The following is a 12,615-nucleotide window of genomic DNA, read 5'->3' on the forward strand; positions in this document are numbered from 1 at the left end:
ACATGTTTCATTATTTATTTGAGGCTAAATTGATTTTTATTGATGTATTAGTGTCACGCCCTGGTCTTAGTATTTAGTGTTTTCTTTATTATTTGGTCAGGCCAGGGTGTGACATGGGTTTATTATGTGGTGTGTTTTGTATTGTGGTTTTTTGTAGGTTTTGGGATTGTGGCTTAGTGGGGTTTTCTAGATAAGTCTATGGCTGTCTGAATTGGTTCTCAATCAGAGGCAGGTGATTATCGTCGTCTCTGATTGGGAACCATATTTAGGCAGCCATATTCTTTGAGTGTTTGGTGGGTGATTGTTCCTGTCTCTGTGTTAGTTGTCACCAGATAGGCTGTATAGGTTCACGTTCCATTTGTTGTTTTTGTATTGTTCGTATTTCATCGTCATTAAAGATGAAGACGCTGCATTTTGGTCCTCCAATAATCGGTATCGTAAAAATCATAAAATCGGTCGACCTCTAGTATCTACACCTTTGAATTGAGACAGAGAGACAGAGAGAGGGAGAGGCAGAGAGGGAGAGAGAGAAACACACAGAAACCTCAGCAGCATTACATCACTACAACAGCTTGTGGCAGACTAATTAAAAACACACACTGTCCTGGCCCAAAACCAGCACTAATAGCATGAAGACAGCTATGATCTAAGAGGTATGAGGATGACTGTCCAACCACAGTGTGGGCCAGCCTCCAGTCCTGGGAGACAAACTATGGGGACTCCCGAGTTTATCTGGGAGGGATCCTTCATTCAGACAGGACATAGCACAGAGAGCAGAGCTCTGGGAGAGATCCTTCATTCAGACAGGACACACCAAAGAGAGCAAGGCTCAGAGGGATCCTGCTTGCTCAGAACAACAGATGCTCTCTCTCTGGTCCTCCTGCATGCTCAGAACAACAGATCCTCTCTCTCTGGTCCTCCTGCATGCTCAGAACAACAGATCCTCTCTCTCTGGTCCTCCTGCATGCTCAGAACAACAGATCATCTCTCTCTGGTCCTCCTGGATGCTCAGAACAACAGATCCTCTCTCTCTGGTCCTCCTGCATGCTCAGAACAACAGATCCTCTCTCTCTGGTCCTCCTGCATGCTCAGAACAACAGATCCTCCCCCTCTCTGGTCCTCCTGCATGCTCAGAACAACAGATGCTCTCTCTGTAACACCGTCTTCTACTCTCACTAGCACAGACTTTGTAGGTCGCAGCTATTTCGGAAGGTTTTAGCCACAATGATGGTGTTGGTATGTGGTTGTTTTACCTATGCAAGTTGAATGCACTAATTCTAACTCTGGATAAGAGTGTTTACTAAATGACTAATATGTAGTGTAGTGTTATTGCTCCACATACCCAGTACTCTGTGACTGATGTCTAGCGTCGATACGCCTCATTTACACATGAAGCACAATTATTGTCAAGGGAGCTGATCTGATTGGTCAAAAGAACAAGTAGTGAAGAAAAAAAAAAGATCAGATTTGAACTGCCTGTGTAAAGGATACCAGAGCGACAAGTCTCATTACCTTTGAAGCATGGAGGAGGAGGTGTGTTCGTGCTCATTACCTTTGAAGCATGGAGGAGGTGTGATTTTACCTTTCTGATGCAGGCCCTTCTTCTCATAGAGGATGATGAGCTCGCTGTACTTGTGGGCCTTCTTCAGGATGTACTCACTCTCCTCAATGTGACAGTGGTTATTATCCAGACGCAACAGAGGGGACACCAGGGCCACGTTGGTCTGGAGAGAGGAGAGAGACACTAGATTAACACAGGGGACACCAGGGCCACGTTGATCTAGTGTCCATACGTACATGCAGGTAGCATTACAATGGAATGGGGGAGTACGTCTGAGGTATCCATACGTACATGCAGGTAGCATTACAATGGAATGGGGGAGTACGTCTGAGGTATCCATACGTACATGCAGGTAGCATTTGAGCAGCGTGGTGTCGATGATCTGAAGGAGTTTCTTCCTGCTCTTGATGGTGGGAGTCCCTTCCATGAGGGGAGACGGGGTGGACGGCTCGGAGTCGTTCAGCTGCTTCACCAGGTGGCTGCGTTTCTGGATCACACACATTTCATTGTATTTATGGAGCCAGAATAGTCCGCTAGGTCGGGAGAGTCCCCTAGGTCGGGATAGTCCCCTAGGTCGGGATAGTCCCCTAGGTCGGGAGAGTCCCCTAGGTCGGGAGAGTCCCCTAGGTCGGGAGAGTCCCCTAGGTCGGGAGAGTCCCCTAGGTCGGGAGAGTCCCCTAGGTCGGGATAGTCCCCTAGGTCGGGATAGTCCCCTAGGTCGGGATAGTCCCCTAGGTCGGGATAGTCCCCTAGGTCGGGAGAGTCCCCTAGGTCGGGAGAGTCCCCTAGGTCGGGATAGTCCCCTAGGTCGGGATAGTCCCCTAGGTCGGGATAGTCCCCTAGGTCGGGATAGTCCCCTAGGTCGGGATAGTCCACTAATCACTGAGTCGTGGGTTCCATAGAATCAAAAACATACACACGTCATCTAACAGGGACAACACACGTCATCTAACAGGGACAACACACGTCATCTAACAGGGACAACACACGTCATCTAACAGGGACAATACATCATCATCTAACAGGGACAACACACGTCATCTAACAGGGACAACACACGTCATCTAACAGGGACAACACACGTCATCTAACAGGGACAACACACGTCATCTAACAGGGACAACACACGTCATCTAACAGGGACAACACACGTCATCTAACAGGGACAACACACGTCATCTAACAGGGACAATACATCATCATCTAACAGGGACAATACATCATCATCTAACAGGGACAACATATCATCATCTAACAGGGACAACATATCATCATCTAACAGGGACAACACACGTCATCTAACAGGGACAACACACATCATCTAACAGGGACAACACACACCTACACTCTGGTTCACCCCACCTGTGTCAGGTAGTACTACATGCTGGTTTACAACCCACCCCCCACCTGTGTCAGGTAGTACTACACGCTGGTTTACACCCCCCACCCACCCACCTGTGTCAGGTAGTACTACACGCTGGTTTACAACCCCCCCCCACCCACCTGTGTCAGGTAGTACTACATGCTGGTTTACACACCCCCCACCCACCCACCTGTGTCAGGTAGTACTACATGCTGGTTTACAACCCCCCCCACGTGTCAGGTAAGGTAGTACTACACGCTGGTTTACCCCCCCCCACCCACCTGTGTCAGGTAGTACTACACGCTGGTTTACAACCCCCACCCACCTGTGTCAGGTAGTACTACATGCTGGTTTACAACCCCCCACATGTGTAAGGTAGTACTACACGCTGGTTTACACCCCCCCACCCCACCGGTGTCAGGTAGTACTACACGCTGGTTTACAACCCCCCCCACCTGTGTCAGGTAGTCTATGAGCGCCAGGTGAGCCTTCTCCAGTTCTGCTCCAGACAGACTGGGCAGGGGGTTGGGGTAGTGCAGCTGTTTACGGTAGTCAGCGGGGAGCAGATCTGGATACAGACCAATCACATGGGTGGGATCTGTTGGAGGGAGAAGGTACAGCGTCACCCTCTGTTCCCTGTACACTGCTGTTGACCAGAGGCTTTATATTAGTTAACATTCACTTTAATGTCCCTGATGGGACGATGGTATTACTCACGCAGTACTACTGTACACAACATAGGTAAGGCAGCATATCAAAAGTAGCACAAGTAGGTAGTTAACGGACAGACCCGTTCAGGTAGTTAACGGACCGACCCGTTCAGGTAGTTAACGGACCGACCCGTTCAGGTAGTTAACGGACCGACCCGTTCAGGTAGTTAACGGACCGACCCGTTCAGGTAGTTAACGGACCGACCCGTTCAGGTAGTTAACGGACCGACCCGTTCAGGTAGTTAACGGACCGACCCGTTCAGGTAGTTAACGGACCGACCCGTTCAGGTAGTTAACGGACCGACCCGTTCAGGTAGTTAACGGACCGACCCGTTCAGGTAGTTAACGGACCGACCCGTTCAGGTATTTAACGGACCGACCCGTTCAGGTAGTTAACGGACCGACCCGTTCAGGTAGTTAACGGACCGACCCGTTCAGGTAGTTAACGGACAGACCCGTTCAGGTAGTTAACGGACAGACCCGTTCAGGTAGTTAACAGACAGACCCGTTCAGGTAGTTAACAGACAGACCCGTTCAGGTAGTTAACGGGCAGACCCGTTCAGGTAGTTAACGGACAGACCCGTTCAGGTAGTTAACAGACAGACCCGTTCAGGTAGTTAACAGACAGACCTGTTCAGGTAGTTAACAGACAGACCTGTTCAGGTAGTTAACAGACAGACCTGTTCAGGTAGTTAACAGACAGACCTGTTCAGGTAGTTAACAGACAGACCTGTTCAGGTAGTTGACGGACGGACCCGTTCAGGTAGTTAACGGACGGACCAGATCAGGTAGTTAACGGACCTGTTCAGGTAGTTAACAGACAGACCTGTTCAGGTAGTTAACGGACAGACCTGTTCAGGTAGTTAACAGACAGACCTGTTCAGGTAGTTAACAGACAGACCTGTTCAGGTAGTTAACAGACAGACCTGTTCAGGTAGTTAACAGACAGACCTGTTCAGGTAGTTAACAGACAGACCTGTTCAGGTAGTTAACAGACAGACCTGTTCAGGTAGTTAACAGACAGACCTGTTCAGGTAGTTAACAGACAGACCTGTTCAGGTAGTTAACAGACAGACCTGTTCAGGTAGTTAACAGACAGACCTGTTCAGGTAGTTGACGGACGGACCCGTTCAGGTAGTTAACGGACGGACCAGATCAGGTAGTTAACGGACCTGTTCAGGTAGTTAACAGACAGACCTGTTCAGGTAGTTAACGGACAGACCTGTTCAGGTAGTTAACAGACAGACCTGTTCAGGTAGTTAACAGACAGACCTGTTCAGGTAGTTAACAGACAGACCTTTTCAGGTAGTTGACGGACGGACCCGTTCAGGTAGTTAACGGACGGACCAGATCAGGTAGTTAACGGACCTGTTCAGGTAGTTAACAGACAGACCTGTTCAGGTAGTTAACGGACAGACCTGTTCAGGTAGTTAACAGACAGACCTGTTCAGGTAGTTAACAGACAGACCTGTTCAGGTAGTTAACAGACAGACCTGTTCAGGTAGTTAACGGACAGACCTGTTCAGGTAGTTGACGGACGGACCCGTTCAGGTAGTTAACGGACGGACCAGATCAGGTAGTTAACGGACGGACCAGATCAGGTAGTTAACGGACCTGTTCAGGTAGTTAACAGACAGACCTGTTCAGGTAGTTAACGGACAGACCTGTTCAGGTAGTTAACAGACAGACCTGTTCAGGTAGTTAACAGACAGACCTGTTCAGGTAGTTAACAGACAGACCTGTTCAGGTAGTTAACAGACAGACCTGTTCAGGTAGTTAACAGACAGACCTGTTCAGGTAGTTAACAGACAGACCTGTTCAGGTAGTTAACGGACAGACCTGTTCAGGTAGTTAACAGACAGACCTGTTCAGGTAGTTAACAGACAGACCTGTTCAGGTAGTTAACAGACAGCCAGAAGCTCACCTGTGCCGAGCTTAGCGAACACCTGCATGGAGTCATCGAACCTCTTCTGACAGAACAGATTGAAGGCATAGAGATTCTGGATGTGGTGAATCTGCTGTCTCTTATCTCCTTCCACATCATCCTTCATATTCTGGGGGAGAGAGGGATGGAGGAGGGGAGAAGAATAAGAGGGATGGAGGAGGGGAAAGAGGTAATGGGGAGGGAGGAGAGGAGAAAGGGATGGAGAGAGAGGCATATAGCGATGTAGTGAGTCACACCATGACAGGTCAGTATCATATCTGTCCCACTGCTAACCCTCTGACCTATATATTATCTCTGTTCCCCCTGAAGGAGTGGTCCGGATCCCCCTAAGGGAGTGGTCCGGATCCCCCCTAAGGGAGTGGTCCGGACCCCCCTAAGGGAGTGGTCCGGATCCCCCCCAAAGGAGTGGTCCGGATCCCCCTAAAGTAGTATTAGTGATAGAAGTAATATGAATAGTAGTACTAGTATTAGCAGTATTAGTGATAGTAGTAGTAGTGATAGTAGTAGTAGTGATAGTAGTAGTGATTATTATTATTATTATTATTATTATTAGTAGTAGTAATGATAGTAGTAATATGATATGAATAGTAGTAATAGTAGTAGTAGTATTAGTGATAGTAGTAGTAGTAGTAGTAGTGGTATTATTATTATTATTATTATTAGTAGTAGTAGTGGTAGTATTAGTAGTAGTGGTATTGGTATTAGTAGTGGTAGTAATAGTAGTAGTAGTCTTAGTACTGGTAGTAGTAGTAATAGTACTGGTAGTAGTAGTAGTAATAGTAGTAGCAGTAGTGTGGGATTCTGTGTTTTACATTGTAGCCATTACCATATATATGATTAAATATTATCTGATGTTGGCTGTGTGAAGGATCTGCAATTGTGCACTTGAGCATCATCATGAGATTAAACAACTGCTTGCTACATCTACTTGCCTGTTTGTGTGTGTGACAAGAACTGAGTAACATGGTGTGACCTGCATGTTGCAAAACTGTAGATAACAGCCCAGCAGATGCTTTGTCCTTGTGTTTGTATGTAACAATATTGAGCACATGGTGTGACTTGCTATATCTTACAAAGTTGTCATAGGGAGGAGGGGTGGTCATCACGAGGTTTAACTAAGATGGAAAAATACTGAACAACACAATAGCAGGAACTGAGCAACTGTTATAACTGGGCTGCGATACCAGAACAGTAAGGATCTATACATCGACGGAGGGAGAACTCCATGAAGCGCCAAGAGGCGGGGACCCGCCTGAGCGCCTGCGATAGGCTGGGCAAGTCTAAACCACGCCCAGCCTCTACTGTGATAGACAGTTCCAACCCGTCTGTTGGCCTATCACAGTATAAAGAATACTGTTTACATACATCTTGTCAGTTCCCTGTTCTGCCCTGTGTGGTATTACAGTGAGCCCGTATATACGAAAGTTGCATTTGCCATTTATTGCTTAGCTAATAAAAAATACACAGTATACAAATCGTTGAGTCTTTGTCATATTTATCCTGATACCAGATTCGAATTTACGCAACTCTAACAGTAGTAGTACTGGTAGTGGTAGTAGTATTTTTATTAGTAGTAGTAGTAGTGGTAGTAATAGTAGTATTAGTAAGAGCAGTAGTAGTACTAGTAATTGTAGTCATAGTGGTGGTATTAGTAGTAGTGATATTAGTATTAGTACTAGTAGTAGTGGTAGTTGTAGTGATAGTAATAGTAGTAGTGGTGGTAGTGGTAGTAGTAGTAGTAATAGTAGTACTAGTAATTGTAGTCATAGTGGTGGTATTAGTAGTAGTGATATTAGTATTAGTACTAGTAGTAGTGGTAGTTGTAGTGATAGTAATAGTAGTAGTGGTGGTAGTGGTAGTAGTAGTAGTAATAGTAGTACTAGTAGTATTAGCGATGGGAGTAGTAGTAAAAGTGATAGTAATAGTAGTATTAGTGATAGTAGTAATATGAATAGTAGTACTAGTATTAGCAGTAATAGTGATAGTAGCAGTAGTAGTATTATTATTATTAGTAGTGATAGTAGTAGTTATATTAGTAGTAGTAGTGGTGGTAGTAATAGTAGTAGTATTAGTAATAATAGTATTAGTAATAGCAGTACTGGTAGTCAGTGGTGGTATTAGTAGTAGTGATATTAGTATTAGTACTCGTAGTAGTGATAGTATTAGTAGTATTAGTATTAGTACTCGTAGTAGTGATAGTATTAGTAGTAGTAGTAGTAGTGGTAGAAGTAGTAGTAGTGGTAGTAGTATTTGTAGTAGTAGAAATGGTGGTAGTAGTAGTAGTAGTATTTGTAGTAGTAGTATTATTATTATTATTAGTAGTGGTGGTGGTAGTAGTATTTGTAGTATTATTATTATTAGTAGTAGTGGTGGTGGTAGTAGTATTATTATTATTAGTAGTAGTGGTAGTAGTATTATTATTATTATTATTATTATTATTATTAGTAGTAGTGGTGGTGGTGGTAGTAGTATTTGTAGTAGTAGTATTATTATTATTAGTAGTAGAAATGGTGGTAGTAGTAGTAGTATTATTATTAGTAGTAGTAGTGGTGGTGGTGGTAGTAGTATTTGTAGTAGTAGTATTAGTAGTGATGGCGTAATTACTCACTGCCAGTTGCAGGGCCAGTTCAAACTGCTTGTCCTGTAGTAACTGTCTGATCTGACTGGCGATGGACACAGGCACCAGGCGCCAGACAAAATGGTTGCTGGCAACGTACACTATATTAGGCCTGGGACAGACAGAGAGGAAGGGGAACAACAAGAGAAGGGAGAGATTGGATCTGGGTAACATCTGATCTGGGTAACATCTGATCCGCGTAACATCTGATCCGCGTGGCAGTGGTTTCCAGTACGGTTGGTTGGATTCCAATACATTCATCTTATTTCCCTCCTTCAGAAAACAAAAAGGTACATATCCGGACAATAAATATCCTCTCACCCAGCTGAGGTGATGAATCGTGGTCTCTGCAGCTCCACACTCTGGACCAGCAGTCTGGGTTCAAAGGTCCTGATCTCCACATAGCGAGGCAGGACAGCTATGATGTAGGGGGGCTGATGTTCTGAGAGAGAGAGAAACACACAGAAACCTCAGCAGCATTACATCACTACAACAGCTTGTGGCAGACTGATTAAAAACACACGCTGGCCTGGCCCAAAACCAGAGAGAGAGAGAAAAGCTATGACGCAGGGGGGCTGGTGTTTTCTTAGACAGAGAGACAGAAGAATCTAATTGAAGAGTCCATACAATCAAACTACTTCTGGAAGGTACTAAATAAACAACAACACGAAGAGTCATCTATCCAAAACAGAGATGTAAACCACTTCATCAAGCTTATAGTCTCAATAACAAAGAACAAACAGCAAAAACATTTACAGGATCAATTACAAATCTTAGAGTCAGCTATTAAAAGTCTACCAGAACCCATTGGATTTTCCAATTACATTGAACGAACTACAGGACAAAATACACAACCCTTAAACCTAAAAATTCCTGTGGTGTCCTCAATGAAATTATAAAATATACAGACCACACATTCCAATTGGCTACAAATTCCATTTGGCTACACTCAAACTCTTTAACATCATCCTCAGCTCTGGCATCTTCCCCAATATTTGGAGCCAAGGGATGATCACCCCAATCCACAAAAGCGGAGACAAATTTGACCCCAATAACTACCGTGGGATATGCGTCAACAGAAACCTTGGGAAAATCCTCTGCATTATCATTAACAGCAGACATTTTCCCAGTGAAAACAATGTACTGAGCAAATGTCAAATTGGCTTTTTACCAAATGACCATATGACCTTAAATGTCTTACGATCTGAAATGGTCCACCCACACAGACAGTGAGGTAAAGAAAGCTCAACGGCGCCTCTTCAACCGCAGGAAGCTGAAGAAATAAGTCACTCATACTTTCAGATGCACCATTGAGAGCATCCCATCTGGCTGTATCACCGCCTGGTACGGAAACTGCACCGCCCGCAACCGCAGGGCTCTGCAGAGGGTGGTGAGGTCTGCAGAACGCATCACTGGGGGCAAACTACTACAAAGAATCACTAGTCACTTTAATAATGTTTACATACTGCTTTACTCATCTGTATACACTGTATTTTAGTCAATGCCTCTCCGACTGTCACGCTCTGACCTTAGATATCTCTGTTTTCGTTATTATTTTGTTTAGGTCAAGTGGTGACGAGGGTAGGTATGTTAGTTTTTGTATTGTCTAGGGTTTTTTGTATGTCTAGGCGTGTTGGTAGTTCTAGGTATTTGTAAGTCTATGGTGGCCTGAATTGGTTCCCAATCAGAGGCAGCTGTTTATCTCTGATTGGGGATCCTATTTAGGTTGCCATTGACCCTTTTGGTTTTGTGGGTTATTGTCTATGTGTAGTTGCATGTCAGCACTCGGGTTTATAGCTTCACGTTCGTTTTGTTATTTTGTTAGTTTGTTCAGTGTTTCATTCATTTAATAAAGAAGAATGAACGTGACACCGCTCATCCTAATATTTATATATTTCTTAATTCCATAAATTTACTTTTAAATGTCTGTATTGTTATGAGGAAGAAAAAAACAAACATTTTGCTACACACACACAAACACACAACAACACACACACACAATAACACACACACACACAATAACACACACACACACACAATAACACACAACAACACACACACACACAATAACACACACACACACAATAACACACACACACACAATAACACACAACAACACACACACACACAATAACACACACACACAATAACACACACACACACACAACAACACACACACACACACAATAACACCGGCTAATAATGTAGATTTGATAGAACAAGATTCTCTGGTCTGATGAAACCAAGATTGAACTCTTTGGCCTGAATGCCAAGTGTCACGTCTGGAGGAAACCTGGCACCATCTCTACAGGGAAGCATGGTAGTGGCAGTATCATGCTGTGGGGATGTTTTTCAGCGGCAGGGACTGGGAGACTAGTCAGGATCGAGGGAAATATGAACAGAGAAAAGTACAGCGAGATCCTTGATGAAAACCTGCTCGAAGGCGCTCAGGACCTCAGACTGGGTGAAGGTTCACCTTCCAACAGGACAACGACCCTAAGCACACAGCCAAGACAACGCAGGAATGGCTTCGGGACAAGTCTCTGAATGTCCTCGAGTGGCCCAGCCAGAGCCCAGACTTGAACCCAATCGAACATCTCTTGAGAGATCTGAAAATAGCTGTGCAGCGACGCTCCCCATCCAACCTGACAGAGCTTGAGAGGATCTGCAGAGAATGGGAGAAACTCCTCAAATACAGGTGTGCCAAGCTTGTAGTGTCAAACTCAAGAAGACTCAAGGCTGTAATTGCTGCCAAAGGTGCTTCAACAAAGTACTGAGTAAAGGGTCTGAATACTTATGTAAAATGTAATATTTCATGAATTTTTTTGTGCCACAAAAAAAATAAAAAATGTTTTTGCTCATTAGGGGATATTGTATGCAGATTGATGAGAAATATTTTAAAATCCATTTTAGAGTAAAGCTGTAACGTAACAAAATGTGGAAAAAGTCAAGGGGTCTGAATACTTTCTGTATATACTGTATACATTTTTCAACAACCTCTTGCATTAATCCCGCCTTGATTAAAACACATTAAACTACTATTAAAAAACCTGCGGTTTTACACAAAAAGCAAAACTATCTAAAAAAAAAAAACCACATTCTTCAGTAAAAAGGTAATTCTAACAACCGTCTGAAATGCCCTAAAAGGCATCAATTCCTCCCATTTTAAAGTGCATCGTAGATCATTCAACACCCCCAGAACAACTGAAAGCAGATATACCCAACTCAGTGTAGACGGAAAGGGTCTGTAGAGCTATTAGAAAAAGGAGATATACCCAACTCAGTGTAGACGGAAAGGGTCTGTAGAGCTATTAGAAAAAGGAGATATACCCAACTCAGTGTAGACGGAAAGGGTCTGTAGAGCTATTAGAAAAAGGAGATATACCCAACTCAGTGTAGACGGAAAGGGTCTGTAGAGCTATTAGAAAAAGGAGATATACCCAACTCAGTGTAGACGGAAAGGGTCTGTAGAGCTATTAGAAAAAGGAGATATACCCAACTCAGTGTAGACGGAAAGGGTCTGTAGAGCTATTAGAAAAAAGGTCTAGTATCTCATTAAAAGACTGAAGTTTATGCAGGAGGGCTTTATAAACAAACAAAAAAAAGAGTGTAATGATCTACAGTCCCTTGAGATATTTTCTCCATTTTGTTGTGTTACAAAGTGAGATTAAAATAGATTTTGTTTTTAAATTGTCAACGATCAACAACAAAATACTCGAAAGTCCTGTCAAGTCGGTTGTTGATCATGGCTAGAAAGCCATTTTCAAGTCTTGCCATAGATGTAAGCCGATTTAAGTCAAAACTGTAACTCCGCCAATCTGGAACATTCCCTGTCTTCTTGGTAAGCAACTCCAATGTAGATTTGGCCTTGTGTTTTAGGTTATTGTCCTGTTGAAAGATGAATTCATCTCTCAGTGTCTGGTGGAAAGCAGACTGAACCAGCTTTTCTTCTAGGATTTTGTCGGTAAGCCTGTGCTTAGCTCTATTCCATTTATTTTTGCCGATGACAAACCCATAACACCGGCATCCTTCAGTGTTTTCTCCAAACATAACGCTGTGTACTCAGGACAAAAAAGTTCATTGCTTTGCTACATTTTTTTTTCTCTTGTTGCAAACAGGATGCATGTTGTGGAATATTTTTATTCTGTACAGGGTTCCTTCTTTTCACTCTGTCAGTTAGGTTAGTATTGTGGAGTAACTACAATGTTGTTGATCCATCCTCAGTTCTCCTCACAGCCATTCAAATCTGTAACTGTTTTAAAGTCACCATTGGCTTCATGGTGAAATCCCAGAGCGGTTCCCTTCCTGACTAAAAATGTTTAATTTATAAATGTAGAACATTTTCTACGAACAAAATTCCACTTTAACATTATGGGGTATTGTGTGTGTGTGTGTAGACCTCAATTTAATCCATTTTAA

At 43.7% G+C, this 12,615-nt stretch overlaps 1 protein-coding gene across 3 annotated transcripts in view; it reads right to left on the reverse strand.

Annotated features, from left to right (window-relative positions):
- LOC112240218 (vam6/Vps39-like protein) overlaps positions 1–12,615 on the reverse strand; it is a 48,787-nt gene that overhangs the window by 14,770 nt on the left and 21,402 nt on the right. For all 3 annotated transcript variants that reach the window (XM_042330371.1, XM_042330372.1, XM_042330373.1), the window contains 6 exons: positions 8,518–8,638; positions 8,188–8,308; positions 5,559–5,688; positions 3,380–3,522; positions 1,908–2,048; positions 1,583–1,724 (listed from right to left, as the gene is read on the reverse strand). In XM_042330371.1, coding sequence (XP_042186305.1) covers positions 1,583–1,724; positions 1,908–2,048; positions 3,380–3,522; positions 5,559–5,688; positions 8,188–8,308; positions 8,518–8,638 — 798 coding nt within the window. The remainder of the gene's footprint in view (positions 1–1,582; positions 1,725–1,907; positions 2,049–3,379; positions 3,523–5,558; positions 5,689–8,187; positions 8,309–8,517; positions 8,639–12,615) is intronic.

This window comes from Oncorhynchus tshawytscha, linkage group LG11 (genome assembly GCF_018296145.1).
Source record: "Oncorhynchus tshawytscha isolate Ot180627B linkage group LG11, Otsh_v2.0, whole genome shotgun sequence".
Lineage (NCBI taxonomy): Eukaryota > Metazoa > Chordata > Actinopteri > Salmoniformes > Salmonidae > Oncorhynchus > Oncorhynchus tshawytscha.